Genomic DNA, 16,871 nt, shown 5'->3' on the forward strand with positions numbered 1-16,871 from the left:
AGACTGGGACGGAGATTTATCTTCCAACAGGACAATGATCCAAAACATAAAGCCAAATCTACAATGGAATGGTTAAAAAATAAACATATCCAGGTGTTAGAATGGCCAAGTCAAAGTCCAGACCTGAATCCAATCGAGAATCTGTGGAAAGAGCTGAAGACTGCTGTTCACAAACACTCTCCATCCAACCTCACTGAGCTCGAGCTGTTTTGCAAGGAAGAATGGGCAAGAATGTCAGTCTCTCGATGTGCAAAACTGATAGAAACATACCCCAAGCGACTTGCAGCTGTAATTGGAGCAAAAGGTGGCGCTACAAAGTATTAACGCAAGGGGGCCGAATAATATTGCACGCCCCACTTTTCAGTTTTTTATTTGTTAAAAAAGTTTAAATTATCCAATAAATTTTGTTCCACTTCACGATTGTGTCCCACTTGTTGTTGATTCTTGACAAAAAATTAAAATTTTATATCTTTATGTTTGAAGCCTGAAATGTGGCGAAAGGTTGCAAGGTTCAAGGGGCCGAATACTTTTGCAAGGCACTGTAAATAGGTCTTTATGCCCAGTGCACTTGAGGCACCACTGGTGTTCCACACAGTTTTCCGATGTCTCCCGAGAGTCTGTTTAACGCACGTTGGCACTACTACGAAAAGAAACTAATTTCTTAAACATACTCACAGTGTGCCGCCATATTTTTTGTATGAGGAGCGCATACGCAGTGAGTGCTTAGCTGCAGCAGTGTTGACCGATTGGGCAGGTTCCCCTCAAAATGGGCGGGTTATATTTACGATGTGATTGGGCTGGAGCTGAGGTGCGGTGCACCGTTGGATCCTGATCTCTACACTTCAGTGTCGGTAGTGCACACATGATTTAAACCAGAAATATTATTTCTCTTGGACCGGTGCTAAGATGTTTGAGGACCTGACCAGTGGTTGGGGTACACTAGTTGGGGAGTGTTGGTTTATGGGACTCGAGAGCAGCCTGTGAACGTAAAGGCCAGTGTCTCCATATCTCGTGCTACCTATACATCGGAGCAATCTATAGTCCGAAAAATACGGTATTTGAAAATAGAACAGCTTTCAAATTATAAATATATGAATGTCCGAGATTTCAGTTACAAGAAGTCACTTGTGAGGCCGTGCCCCTTAAAACACTAGAACTATCAAGGGTGGATCAGTTGATACAAATCCCTTTTACATCCAGAGAAGGGTCATCTGACCCTAATCAGCATATCTTTTGTGAGCATTGAGGTCTTCATTAGTCATTCTTATTCACACTCACAAAATCACAGGGTTGGATTGCTCCAATTAGCATCTGAGTGTTTGCAGGGCAGGGCTGCCTTGGCTTTGTCGGACAGTGGACCGCTCAGGCAGGCAAACGGGCGGACAACCTTTTTACATATTCCAAAAGCTGCAGTTTGCCTATGTACAAGGGACAGTCTAAAAAAAAAACAACAAAAAAACAATTTTTATGTGGTGATAAGTGACACTTTGACACGCCCTTTTCCCGAGGCTAGGTGTTGGAGGTTGTTGGTTCTTTGCGCTAGGGGTGCACGATATCCATGTTTTGAAACCGATAACTTCCTGCTCCTCAAGCCGATACTGATATCAATAACCGATAATAAATATATAATTCTTTAAATGTATAACCTGAGTTTTTTAACACCTGGAGTTTTAAAAAAATAGTGGTGGGTTCAATATAGATTTGCCTTTGATCTCGTCAGATTTTTCATAAGGATATGAACAAAACAGTGCGTTTCACTTCTGCACTGCCCGACAGTCAGCTAAGAATAAATGCACTTCCATAAACCACAAGGCTTGGTCTTTTCTTGCTTTTATGGGAAGACACTCGTCTTAATATTGTGAAAGTACAACAGAAAAATACACATTCAATACCCATATGCAACAAACTGCACAATACGCTTATATACACAACTATTATATGTATAGCATAGCACACTAGCTTGAGCTACTAAAGCACTGGCTGGCTTCTATTACACAACTTATGAAGTTCTGCACATATGACCCTTTACCACAGAAGTAAACATATTTTACACATCCATATGTAATATTAAACATAAAATACTTACATATATTTCCGAGGCGGAAACATAACAAAGCATTCACGACTGTCAATGCTACCGCTAGACACCGCAATGTGTAAGTGATTGAACCAAACTACTGTAACAAAAAATAGGTATTGAATTATTCTGACCAGCAGGTGGGAGCAATGCCCCGCAAATGGTCAACTGATTTTCCATACTATTGTGTAAACTGCAAAGCCAGAACAGTACATATTATCGGTCCTATTATAAATGTTATTGGATTTATCGGGATGACGTCATAATTCCTATTATCGGACCAATAATTGTCGTGCACCAGTACTTTGCGCCCGCATGAGAGTGAGCCAATTCTTTTGCAAGACCCACCAAGAAGTCCACCCCTCTCTCTTATATTCAAGATGCTAATTGCAGCCATCCAGAGTGAAACCCCGTCTTCACACCTAGGCAGCGACTCCACTGGAGTGTGTAGGGGGGTTGTCTACTGGATTGCTTGTTTGAGTGGTCTATTGTTTGACACAGCTACTAAGTAGTCAGTTTGATATCAGGGTCATTTGACGCCTATCTGGTCCTTCTTTATTGCCAAAAAAAAAAAGCAACGGGACTTCCAGTGTTAAAGGCCCACATCTCCTAAAAACATACATTAAAAATGTTAATTTTGTTTGTTTTGCAGGAATCGAAATAACAGTGTATGAATGAATTTAAAAATACATGTTTGGAATATCAATTTTTTTTTGGCCCGATCGTCATTTTTTCCAACTTTTTCGCTGCTATTGTTGACAATAGCTCAGTGCTAGACATGCTTCTGCAGGCTGTTGCTTTTCGTTGTGTGGCTTTACGTTGTGTTGCATGCGCTTTAGCTCTTGACAAGCAGCCATTGTGTGTGTTGTGTCCAGAGCGATCAAACCCCCACTGAGGCGACACCCCACAGCAGAGCCCCGATCAGGGAATCCACCAGGGACAACTTTCACATGCAGAGGCAAAAAAGCGAGGTCCTACTATCCAGTTCCTGCTTCTCATGATGTGCTTGCTTTGCTACTACGCTGATATGACGGTTTTAGCCTTGTTCGAATTGTCCACATGTACGGTTTTTAACTTATTTGGTTGCTTTTGACAGCGCTAGATGTCCAATCAATTTGAAGTGGGATGGCTGGCAGCGAATGAATGACCTGGTGATGAAGTCATTGAAATTCACAGTAAAAGAAAGATTGCATGCCACATGATCGGACATTTACAATCATGCTAAGTCTAAGATGTCTAGTCTAGTCTTGCTAAGAATAAGCCAAGTGCTCCTTTTTACGACGGCCATCTTGGGTAGGATGACCGGCGGTTTGAAACCAACTCTCGAAAACTACATATTGCACAGCTTCAGCACGTTATTTCTGTGTACCTCCTGACATCAATGACGCCATTTTAGTGCCGTAACGTATACAGTGGGGAGAACAAGTATTTGATACACTGCCAATGGGTTTTCCCACTGTAGGTACCGATACTATGTAACACTATTACTCTGAGAACTTATAAGCATTTGTCACTCAGGTGGGGTTGTATCACGAACCTCAGGCTGACGACGGCGGCGCCTCCTCCAAAGAGAACCGCAACATCTACAGCGAGTCCATGCCCCGAAAGGTCGGAAGCTTCTACAGAGGTACGGAGATTCGACGTTATAATGGATTTTTGTGTCGTCTGGTGGCTATAATATAAGCTTTGGTTTCTGTGGTTCATTGTTGTTCTTGGCAGCTCCTTTAATTTTCGTCTTAGTCTTTTGGATGAAAATACTTATCAGCCTTAGTCATAGTTTAATCATTTCAAAATGTGTCCGTCTTCATCTAGTTTTCGTCGACGAATCCCTGAAAATGTTTTCGTCAGCAAAATTAAGACGTTTTAGTCTAAAAATAAATGAATAAAGTGATAATCGTTATCATGAGCATTGTATCGCAAATCAAATTGAAATGCGATCTACCCAGAGATACACACTCCTACAGTTAATTATATCCACTTGCACGACGCGGACTGTTTGTATGCTAATACGAATGCTATGCTAACATTACGAGTTACATTTAGTGCGTGATGATCACTCAGCACAGACCTTTAAAGGCTAAAGCAATATTGCATATTCTCTGTTGCCAAGATGACACAAAAAATCTTACCGTTTGTTTCAAAACAAGCAAGCCTGGAGCGCAGCCTAGCTTGAAGCACATCCTAAACACCAGTGAGGATGATGGAAGGGAGTAGCACAGCGTATGTCATATAACTGACACGACCCAAACAATGCTACAATGCAGGCTGACGTACTACACGTCCAATAAGAAAAGGTCACCTATTGTAAACAAATGACAGAAACCTTTACATTTTCGTCTTGTTGACGTCTCGTCAGACGAAAATTGGCATTTGTATCATAATGTTTTAGTCTCCCAAGATACGTTTGTAGCTCGGTATTGTCATGACGACAATTCTTTGTCGACAAAATATTTTCGACAAAAACAACAATGCCATCAAGCCCCGTTGCTGCCATTGTTATTCAGCCGGTGATGGCGGGGGGCAGGACTTCACATGAGTAACACAACCAAATAACTGGGATCCAGGCTGACTACCGTAATTTTCGAACCATAAGCTTCTAATTTTTTCCTTCATTTTGAAACCCGCGGTTTATAGTCCAGTGCAGCTTATTTGTTGATTTATTGGTGTTAATAGGTAACACTTTATTTGACAACGGCATCATCAGACCAGTGTTGTTAATAACGGTGTTAGAATATAACGGCGTTACTAATGGCGTTATTTTTTTCAGTCGTGAGTAATCTAATTAATTACTTTTCTCATCTTGGCAACGCCGTTACCGTTACTCAGGCGGGAAAGGCGTGCGTTACTATACGTTACTATGTTGTTTGATGCGAGAAAAGTCGGAGAGAGACGGAGACGAGAGAGCAGAGCAGGAGTGGGGACGCCGTTGCAAACGCGATGCTAGGTGGCTCCAATAATACCTTACTGTAGCCGATAGCCGACAAACTACGTCCACATGATGCTTCGGTAGATATCACATATATACAGAACTAGATGCAAATGACAGACACAGTGGCATTAAAAACATATCTAAAGAACTAGATGCATTAGTAAACAGCCACCATCTTAAAGCAGTAGACCTTTTAGGAAAGCTCTGTTGTAGAGAACCTTCCTAGCGAACCTAAGTAACCTTTTATCTAAAATGCTCCTAAATCGGCAAAATCTTGACTTAAATCTATCTTTAAATGATGAAACAGTTTTAAACTTTTTTACACATGTCGAAAGTAGACAGAAGGGAACTAATGCAATAACGGGAGCAACTTTAACAACTTTAAAGAGCATACGACAGGAGAAAAAAAGTCTTAAATAGCATTATTATGTGAATTAAAATCATATTTTGAGACGATTCGACTATATACAACAATTTAGCAAAGCGCAGATGACGAGAAATTAGTCTTTTAATCTGCCGGTTAGCCACGCCTACCGTTATAGGGTTCGAGTGTCCCCAACAGGTGGATGACGTCAGCGGGAGACTGGGCTCATCGGTTTTACTATTCAGCCCATTAAGGGGGAATTATTCAGAACGAGGAAAACGCGACGAAGAGAGCCCCAAAATGTCATTGTTTCAGTCTCTCTACTCCAATATTTTTACAGGATATTCTTTTTATCCAAGTATTTTTCCACAATAGCTAAATAAATGGCTTGAGAAAGACCAGTCAGCCCGTCGAGGGGGAAGTATTCACAACGAGGAAAACGCGACGAAGAGAGCTGCAAAATGTCATTGTTTCTGTCTCTTTACTTCAATATTTTTACAGGATATTCTTTTTATCTAAGTATTTTCCCCAATTGCTAAATAAATGGCATGGTCATGACAAATAACAGTCTTGTGCTAAATGGAATATGGAATCATAAAAATGCACTTATTCAGGACGACATGGCAAAATTACTCCATAATGGTCAAAACTGTCGACTTCACCTTTACTGTCCCACTTCCCGAACGATATTTTATGACACCTAAATCGGACATATGTCATTTCCCTTCTCCGGCTTCGGAGAATGTAAACAAACCAAGAGGCGTGACAGCTAGCCGAAATGCTAACCTGAACCGAGTGATGTTTCAAAGTCTCCGAAGCAGAAAATCACACATAACTAGCCCGGATTATTTGACATGACGACTGGGTTGTCGATTGTCTTCGCGGACCGGCAAACCGCTCGGCGGAGAGCAATTTACAGCTCGTTCCCCGGAGGAGGGCGGCTGCAGTTGTTGTGCAGCTAATGTGCATGAGCAGAGCTTTTTACATGCCTATCAATGATCAAACGTAAGTAGTCTTTTATTTAAAGAAAGTTTGTAGTGTTTACTTTGTAATCGTTGTATTCGTATTTGACATAGTACAAAACAAGATGTTTACTCACTTCCTCGTAAGTCCAATGGTCCCACAGTAGTCGGGCTTGTTTTGGCCAATATCCACGGTGAATGGGAACCTTTTGAAACTCCAAAAAGGGGCACACGCCTGTCCCTCATACAGCAAGATTTTTCTGCAGCCGTTTGGCTGGCGTGATATGAAAAATAAACGTATTAATCCGCAAAATCAGCTGAATCCTTAGTCCTCATACACAACAGTACGGCTGGAAAGCCTTCAACCGTACACGTCACAGCGCCCTCCTCCTCAATGCAAGACCGAAGGCGGAAGTCACTCATTTTCATGGCGCGGGATTCAAAAAACTAAATAAATATAGCGATCGCTTCCACACACATCCAAGCGGTCCATATCATTCAGGAGCATAAAATTCCGCGTGTATTATGAAATAAACATGCTTTTTTTGTCACATGCACTTTAACGGTTGATTCAGAACATTAAAAGACTTCCACACATAGCAAAGGTTACTATCTAGTTATCGCAATATCCACAATACCCCAGTGTCTAGTTAAGTTTAGGGTAAAGAATTGGGCTAGGGCCAATTGTCCCAAAAACCCTTTAAACTTCGCATTGTGTGACCTGTTTTCTTTTGAGAAAAAAAAAAGAAAATTATCACCAGTTACTTTGCCAAGTAACTAATTACTTTTACATTCAGTTAACTGAGTTACTAACGCAATTACTTTTTGGGAGAATTAGTAACTGTAATTAATTTTTTAACGTAAGATTAACAACACGGCATAAGACTGTCATAATTGTGACATGACACCATCATTAACATTAATGAATGCGTACGACAGGTATCATTAAGTATCATCCGGCAAATTATGTCACTAGCTCCATTTATGTCCAGCTCTGTTAGGTTTTGTGTTGGTTTTCTCCTAATGTGACTTGTCCCTGTGATTGCCCATTGATTTCACCTGTTCTGCCTCCTCCTAGTGTAGCCTCCAATCTGCATCCTCCTGTGCTCACCTGTGACTTGTTGTGTCGTTACCCCTTGTCTGTGTGTGTATATAAGCTCCTAGTTTCTTTTCACTACTTGTTGCGTCATTGTCAATGTCCATGTGCACGTCCGAATCTGTTCTCGCCAGTTTTCTCCAAGCCCTCGTGTTCCCCTCAGTAAGTTTTTGATACCCAGCCTTTTGTTAGTAACCTGAGTTTTGTTTGCCTCTGTGTTTTTGGGGATCTCGTCATTATTTGCTGCTACTTTGATTTTTGCTTGCCATAATTAAATCATTTTCGCACCGTCAATCTGCCTCGCCTCCTTTCCCTGCATTTGGGTCCACACACCACCTGCCTGCCCGTTTCCTGACAAGCTTTTACATCTATTCAAAAGTGAGATAACACTCCGGATGACACAAAATGACATCTGTCATAAGCATTCTTTAATGCTCATGGCAGTGTCATATCATAATTATGACGGTCTTACGACAGTTTTATGGCGCCACTGTCAAATAAAGTGTTACAGAATCCCAGCACTAGCGATTAATGAAACAATTGGAAGAGTAACTGAAGAAGTAATTAGCACAGAACATGAAATTTGATTGTTATACATCTGTAGCACTGCAATGCATGCTAGGAGGCATATTGGACAACAACAGTGTTGACAGCAGGTAGAAGCAGAGGTTGACTGTCTTCCCCAGGGGAGCAGTGACGGCCAAATGAAGCTTCTTGAAGAAATGAAGCTTTGTAGCGATTTGATTCAAAGCTTCATAGTAGTTCATTTGGTCTTATGACAGTCTTATAATGCCACTGCCAAATAAAGTGTTACCAGTTAATATCTTTTGGTGTAAATATCCCATAGTACAATGAAGACAGCTTCAGTTTATAGTCCAGACCATCTTATTTATGAACAAAAGCCGTTTTCGTGTCAAATTTGGTGTGGGGAGGCTTATAGTCCGAAAATTACGGTAACTACTCGTACAAACAGCAAATGTAACGCATTGTGATCATATGACAGAAACTATGCCGCATTTTAAAGTTATCCAAGACACGTTTTCAGTTTTTCGTCATTAAAAAAATGTTGGTCAACGAAATATTTTCGTTATCGTCATCGTTAACGAAATCGACACTGCTGTGCTGTTTGTTGAACAGTCCCTTCTCCTCGGCCAGACAACTCCTTCCACGACGGCCGCTCTCAAGGTCGAAGCTCGGGCATGACGGGCGACGCCAACCACTCCAAACGCCAGCCTGCCTTCGATCCCTGGTAAGCGAACCCCGCCCGCGTCTTCGCCATCGCATCCGCTCTAAAGCGTCGTCTCGCTCTCCGAGGACGGGCCCGGACACGGTGGTGCTGAACACGGCTGAGCCGTCCAAGGAGAAAGAGAAGCAGGGGTTCTTCAGAGCAATAAAGAAGAAGAAGAAAAAGCCTCAAATGGTGAGTGGGTGACTCGCAACGACAGAAAATCTGCACGCGCTTCGTGGATATCAAGTTGCTTTTGAACTGATCCACTATATTTTTTTATCCTGGGCTTTACATTTTACTAAAGATGTAAGATATGACTAGATGACGTGATCGCATCCCGATCGATCGGGTCCGATCACGTCATTTTCAAAGTATCGGAGTCGGCAAAAAAATATCGGACATGCCGTTTTTGAATATATATATATTTTAATTAAATTGTTTTCTAATTGTATTTAACGTTACAGACAAAATGTCTTACATTCATCCAGAGTCTTTAGTTTTGGCTTAAAGTAGGGCTATCAAATTTATCGCGTAAATGGCGGTAATTAATTTTTAAAAAATGAATTACGTTAAAATATTTAATGCAATTATCGCATGCGATGCACGACCCACTCACGCATTGTCGCGTTCAATCTATAATGGCGCCGTTTTACCTATATATAGAGCTAACAGGCAGCGTAAAATGAGTAGAGAGAATTTTGGCAGTCTTTGGAGCCTCTTTTTAATTGGCTAAAGCCTTAAAATCCCTCTCTCAACAATTAGAAATATCGTGGGAAGCAATGTGGGGAAGAACGGTAGTGGTTGATCTTTTCCTTAACACCCTATGTTACTTCCCAACGCAGAGAAGATATATCAATTTGTACCACTACGCACAGTCATGGTTGCACTTTCCATCATGCATTCGGGCAGAACAGTTAAATGGCTACAGTATGATTTACTGAAAGCTCAACAAATACACTAGATGGCAATATTTAGTCACAATATACAAAGTCTTTCTATCCGTGGATCCCTCTCACAGAAAGAATGTTAATAATGTAAATGCTATCTTGAGGATTTATTGTCATAATAAACAAATACAGTACTTATGTACTGTATGTTGAATGTATATATGCGTCCGAGTTTTGTTCATTTTTATTCTTAATGCTTTGCCAAAATATATATGACCGGGAAAAATTATCGGGAATGATTGGAATTGAATCGGGAGCAAAAACAAAACAATCGGATCGGGAAATATCGGGATCGGCAGATACTCAAACTAAAACGATCGGATCGGGAGCAAAAAACATGATCGGAACAACCCTACATTTTACTATAGAATAGAATAGAATGGTCTTTATTGTCATTGTCGACAATGAAATGAACATTGTGAAACGACAAAATTTGACGTGGCACTCAACTATAAACTAGTGCTGCAACAATTAATTGATTCGTTCGCTTAATTCGATTAGGAAAAAGCTTCGAATCAAATTTTGCTGCTTCAAGTAGTCGTTTAATAAGAGCGGCATTGTAATGGTTTGTCTTGAAAGTGTTTGCATTTAGTTTTATTGATTTGGAGGATACACAGCCCTCTAGTGAGAACAGTGCAATTGACATAACTCATTTAACATGGTTGAATCCAGCTGCTCCCTGTTAAGACCAACATAAGGTAAGTTTTGGTTTGAGCTAATGTTTTTTTATGCATTCGTAATTCAATTTATAGGTACATTGAGATGTTTTTTTGTGGGAATATGTGTTAATTTAGCATTTTATAGCATTTAAGCTAGCAGACTTTTGTTTTGCAAGTTGGCCAATTGTTCTTTTGGGTAAGGGTGCACATCTGATGTTGCTCACCGTGATCTGCGATTTGCTCAGGGAGCTTGTGCGTCTGCTCAAACACATGAAAGATTAGAGGGAACATTGACTGGAACAGTAACTGAAGAAATAATTAACACGGAACATGAATTTTGGTTGTTATTTATCTGTAGCACTGCAATGCATGCTATTAGGCATGTTGGACGACAACAGTATTGACAGCAGGTGGCAGCCAAGGTTGACTGTCTTCCCCAAGGGAGCAGTGATGTCCAAATGAAGCTTCATGAAGCAATGAATAGTGGTTCATTAGTATTATGATGCAGCTGTCAAATAAAGTGTTAACCGTTAATCTTTTGGTGTAAATATCCCATAATACAGTGAGGACTGCTGCAGCTTATTGTCCAGTGCGGCTTATCTTTGAACTAATACTGTTTTCATACCAAATTTGGTGGGTGGCGGCTTATGGTCTGGTGCGCCTCATAGCCCGAAAATTACGGTAATTCTCTTATTAAAATAAAAACCTAATGAAATTATGTTAAATATTAATGATTATATTGATATAATATACCTATTCTTTCTCTTTTTTTCTATTAGAAAATTGTAAAGAAATAAAAATGAAACTGAATAAGTCAATGGATATGAACTTTTTATTTGATATACTGTATGTCGGTTTATTTGCTAAACCATTCATTGTGTCAGACTAGCGTTGATGAGCATTTGTGTAAAGGTAGCTTTGAGGGTCCCTTTTTCATTCTTGGCTGCTGCTTTGTTGTCAATTTTGAGCAAGGAGGCAAATAAAGGCAATCTGGCCAGCAGGAAGCAGCCCAGCGTATTTTTAGCTTCTCATTTACTGCCATTGTGACACATGCACACAAAACACTTCTTCAGAGCTGGAAGCTGCTAGAACAGTGCTGTCAAACTCATCAAACTAATGGATTTATACTAGATAAATTAGGGCTGCCAAATTTATTTAACTGGCTGTAATTAATCTTTTCAATTAATCACGTTAAAATATTTAACGCATTTAATGCATGCGTGGAATGACCCACTCATGCATTGCTGCAAACACACTATAACGGCGCCGTTTTTTGTACATTGGCCACTCTTTCACATCAATCATATCTACAGTGGTGAGCAACGTGGGGAAGAATGACAGGTAATCATCTTTTTCTTAACACGTTTAAATGAACACAACGCAGAACATATACCATTTGCAGCCACCACTGACAGTCATGGTTGCCCAACTACCCATCATGCATTTGGGCGGAACAGTTAAGTCGCTACAGTATCATATACTGAAAGCACAACAATAATATTCCTATCTCTCAAAAAAAAAAAAATTATGTTCACAAAAAGAAAAAGCTGACATTCCCAATCAAAATGGCTATGCAAAAGACACATAAAACTTTGGTCAAACTCTATTCAAACATTTTGTTTAGCTCAACAAATACACTAGATGGCAAAATTTAGTCACAATATACAAACTATCAAAGGTTTCATATGTTGTGAAGTCAAAACTGAAATGAACGTAACGTACAATGAACCCGGAAAGTACGGCGTCAGTCGAGGGGCAAAACACACTAGAAAAACTTGGCTGGATGTCAAATTAATTTAAAACTCGCCCTTGACACCTTGTGGTGTATTTCAATCACGACCTTACGTAGTTAAAGACACTGTGGAAGAACTGAAGGGAGGCCACGTGACGTCCCGCTTGGCGACGTCAACAATGGCGAGCTATTAGTTTATTTTTTGATTGAAAATTTTACAAATTTTATTCAAACGAAAACATACAGAGGGGTTTTAATCAGGGTTGTTCCGAGCATGTTTTTTTGCTCCCGATCCGATCCCGATCGTTTTAGTTTGAGTATCTGCCGATCCCGATATTTCCCGATCCGATTGCTTTTTTTTTTTGCTCCCGATTCAATTCCAATCATTCCCGATAATTTTTCCCGATCATATACATTTTGGCAATGCATTAAGAAAAAAATGTATAATACTCGGACGAATATATACATTCAACATACTGTACATAAGCACTGTATTTGTTTATTATGACAATAAATCCTCAAGATGGTATTTACATTATTAACATTCCTTCTGTGAGAGGGATCCACGGATAGAAAGACTTGGAATTCTTAAAGGATAAATGTGACTATGTATATTGTGACTAAATATTGCCATCTAGTGTATTTTTTTAGCTTTCAGTAAATGATACTGTAGCCAACTGTTCTGCCCACATGCATGATGGGAAGTGCAACCATGACTGTGCGTAGTGGCACCAATTGATATATCTTCTCTGCGTTGGGAAGTAACATAGGGTGTTAAGTAAAAGATCAACCACTACCGTTCTTCCCCACATTGCTTCCCACAATATTTCTAATCGTTGAGAGAGGAATTTTAAGGCTTTAGCCAATTAATAAGAGGCTCCAAAGACTGCCAAAATTCTCTCTACTCATTTTACGCTCCCTGTTAGCTCTATATATAGGTAAAACGGCGCCGTTACAGATTGAATGCGACAATGCGTGAGTGGGTCGTGCAGCGCATGCGTTAATTGCATTAAATATTTTGACGTGAGTAATTAAAAAAAAATTAATTACCGCCGTAAACTAAAGACTCTGGATGAATGTAAGACATTTTGTCTGTAACGTTAAATACAATTAGAAAACGATTTAATTAAAAAATATTTATGTATTAAAAAAAGACATGTCCGATATTTTTTTGCCGATTCCGATACTTTGAAAATGATGTGATCGGATGCCGATCGATCGGGACATCTTTATTAACAATTAATGCTTGATTATCAACTGGCTTTGAAGTGAAATGTAAAGAAATAAACATAAAAGCACTAATTCAAAATAAAGGGCATTATGCGGCTCCCACATTAACTCCAAGCCTTTGTAAAAGTGGGATGTCCTCCTCATAAGAGCTCATTGAACGTGCATGTTTAGCTTTGTGAAATGCGAGCAAAAACACATTTGTCAGTGCATGGCGCTGTTCTTCATTAACTTTATTCCGCCACTTGTCCATAGGGCGAGTGGGGTCCTGTCTGACATTGATAGTTTGCTTAATTGCCACATGCTCTCTGTTTCTTTCGTGCTTTTCAGAGTTTGGATGGCTGAAATTCTTTGACCCTACATAAAATGCGCTGCTCTTATCAGCGACATTGGGATTCTCACGGCAAATTTTGTACCACATTTCCGTGTGGGCATCATTTCCTTCTAGCCATGGTACCTCCTTCAGCCACTTTTCAGCAAAAGTCCTTTTTTTCGGTAGCTCTGGTGACGTCTCTGCCGTCTGTCTGTCTGTCTTTTGACGGCGGTGGGGGAACACGGAAATAATTACTCAGTGGGTCCTGCTTCTTTGACATTTTGAGAAGTGATTTTCTCGTGTAAGCCATCGGTACGCAAAAGCGTATGGAAGCCGTTGAGGGCCAGCGCGTTTGTCTACGTCCAGTCCGCATGCACGCATGCGGACCACTTATGTGCACCCCTGTTTATAGACATTATGAATCTACAAATAGTCCAAATCTTCTTTTTTTAACTCGTTTAATTTCCCTCGATGCGCATTTGCTTGGCAGGTTCCCAGCGAAGAGGCGGTCCTCCAGAAATCCTCGCGCTCCCACCAGAGCGGTCGCCACCGCAGCCGCGACAAAAGCCGAGAACGCGACCGCGACAAAGAGTGGGCCGACAAGTTGGCCGACTCGCACTCGCCGGTGCGTTCGACTCGAAACAATTTCAGAAGCTTTTAATATGAAAAATACTGTCGCTTATTTGATTTCGTCCGTCCAGAGCCAACCTCTGAAGTCTCTTCGCAAACTCCTTCACCTCTCATCATCCACGTCCAATCAGACGGCGGCATCCGACATGCGCTACCCACCCGGCCCCGCCCCCCAAGGGGCCTTCTCGGAAGGGCGCGGCCACCCGGGCGTCAACACGCCGCAGATGAAGAGTCGACAGTCTGCTTACCCGCCGCCGCTGGAGCCCGGGTGGCACTCCGGCAACCCGTATCCGGAGCAGATGGCCGTCAAAGGGGGGCAGAACGGGCACGGCTTCGGGCGCCCCTCTCGGTCCCGCATGGCCAATCTCAACGACCTTAAAGAGACGGCGCTGTGAAGGGCAAGGGAAGTCACGAACTCGCATACGCACTCACAAAGTGTCAACTTGACTTTGGCTTAATCAATGTTTTCTTATGTTTTTACTCAATTCGATGCTATAGTGCTTGATTGTTTTTGGACTATCAATGGAGAACATTTATTTGATTTACAAGTACTTTCAGTTACACAAATAGTCAAAGAAGAAAATTGAATTCATTCATCAATTTAGCGGCTGTAAAGGCGTGTGCATACAGTACACATAATGACAAACAGTACATGGCGGAAAACACAGACAAGACTGAAAAAGCAGTTTCTGCTGTTGCACCCCTCTTGAAAACAAACTACTGTATTTTAAGCCAAAAGAACTGTTGTGTTTGATAGAACAATATGTCTATATGCTGCCATAGCAGATTTATGGCGCACTAAGCCTCCGAACTATTTTTAATTTGTCCATTTTACCCTGAAAACCCCCGTTTACATACGTCGCGCAACCGCTTTTGTTTCAACCTAGCCATAAAAAAAAGGTAAGTAATTATATTTATTTTTCGAAATGTCTGTCATTTTTAGCTTAGAATCATTCATTGATGTCTAATATTTAGTTTAAAAAAAAAAAAAAACAACTTTAAGAAAATTATTTACTCGCCTATTTTAAACTTTTAAACTAATTACATTTGGCGTCTGTAAAAAAAGTCACGGATATCTCCCTCATAACTATCGCTTAATTGTATTTTTTTTGTTACTGTCGTATTTTCCCCGATATGTTAGATGATGAATAATCGATCCAAACAAAAAAAAATTGAAAAATAACGTTTAAAAGAGTAACTATATGAAAAAGAAAATCTCAACCACTCCTTGCTGTCTGAGATTTCTGCATCGCGACCCTTGTTATATCACTGTTTCACCCATAAAATAAAATAAAAAGTCTGGCTGTGGCCATTCACAGCTGTGTCTTGACACTCGGTGTTACATGCTACATGGAGTTTTTGGATCGAAACAAGATAAGTACGCGATGATATCTCGTTAAAATCGTGGCATCTTTCTGCTCTCGCCTCCAATTAGGGTTTTGCTGTTTACATTTTTTTTTTTTAAATGCCTTCCTGTTCAAAATTTTTGCCCCAGAAAATTGAGATTTTAAGCTTTCCAATGATGTATCACACATGCATAAAGGACAATTTTGAAATTTGGCCAAATTGAGGGTCTCAGAGCGGAACTTCAAGTCACCTGAGTGTTTTCCGCCACATACATCATTCACAAATAAACAAATATGTCCTATTTGCATGTGTGATATATCATTGGAAAGCTTAAAATCTCAATTTTCTGGGGGAAGAACAATTTTGAACAGGAGGGCATTTAAAAAAAAAAAAATTTAAACAGCAAAACCCTAACTGGAGGCAATAGCACGCGAGAGCAGAATTAAAGACGCCACGATTTTAACGAGATCGCATATTTACCTTGTTTCGATCCAAAAACTCCATGTAGCATGTATCACCGAGTGTCAAGACACAGCAGTGAATGGCCACAGCCGGATTTTTGGGGATCTTATGGGTGAAACACAGTGATATAACCAGGGTCGCGATGCAGAAACCGCAGACACCAAGGAGTAGTTGAGATTTTCTTTTTCATATAGTTACCCTTTTAAATGTTATTTTTCTTTGTTTGGATCGATTATTTATCATCTAAGATATCGGGGAAAATGAGACATTGACAAAAAAAATACAATTAAGCGATAGTTCTGAGGTAGATATCCGTGCTTTTTTACAGACGTCAAATTTTTCATTGTGACGTAATTTTAAAACTTTAAAATATGCCAGTGAATAATTTTTTTAAGTCGTTTTTTTTTTTTTTTTTTTTTCCCTCAATGGCTCTAAGCTAAAAATGACAGAAATTTTAAATAATAAATACAATTACTTACCTTTTTTTATGGCTGGGTTGAAACAAAAGCGGTTGCGCGACGTCTGTAAACAGGGGTTTTCAGAGTAAAACGGACAAATATTAAAAATAGTTCGGAGGCTTAGTGTGCCATGAATCTGCTATGGCAGCATATAGACATATTGTTCTATCAAACACAACAATTGTTTTGGCTTAAAATACAGCAGTTTATTTTAAAAAGGAGTGCAAGAGCAGAAACTGCTTTTTTAGTTTTTTCTGTGTTTTCCGCCATATACTTCTTCAAAGACTGGGCTGCCAAAAAAATGATTTTTGATAGTCGACTAATCACCAATTACTAGTGTTGCCAGGGGTGGAACTAAGGCCATACCATTGACTCTCGCTAGCTTAGCCACTCCGGAGCCCTGCAATGAACAATTACCTAACAAACTGCACGGAACAAAA

The 16,871-nt window shown here is 40.2% G+C and overlaps 1 protein-coding gene across 3 annotated transcripts in view; it reads left to right on the forward strand.

The window, feature by feature from the left end:
- Positions 1–14,881, forward strand: part of LOC130918916 (cyclin-dependent kinase-like 5) — a 92,867-nt gene extending 77,986 nt beyond the window's left edge. Inside the window, exons 13-18 of one of the 3 annotated variants that reach the window (XM_057841157.1) lie at positions 2,953–3,048; positions 3,596–3,704; positions 8,566–8,677; positions 8,743–8,848; positions 14,025–14,159; positions 14,236–14,881. In XM_057841157.1, coding sequence (XP_057697140.1) covers positions 2,953–3,048; positions 3,596–3,704; positions 8,566–8,677; positions 8,743–8,848; positions 14,025–14,159; positions 14,236–14,559 — 882 coding nt within the window. In that variant the 3' untranslated portion in view covers positions 14,560–14,881. The remainder of the gene's footprint in view (positions 1–2,952; positions 3,049–3,595; positions 3,705–8,565; positions 8,678–8,742; positions 8,849–14,024; positions 14,160–14,235) is intronic. The other 2 variants (XM_057841159.1, XM_057841160.1) reach the window with 2 other exon arrangements.
- Positions 14,882–16,871: the final 1,990 nt, after the last annotated feature.

Source organism: Corythoichthys intestinalis, chromosome 7 (genome assembly GCF_030265065.1).
Source record: "Corythoichthys intestinalis isolate RoL2023-P3 chromosome 7, ASM3026506v1, whole genome shotgun sequence".
NCBI lineage: Eukaryota > Metazoa > Chordata > Actinopteri > Syngnathiformes > Syngnathidae > Corythoichthys > Corythoichthys intestinalis.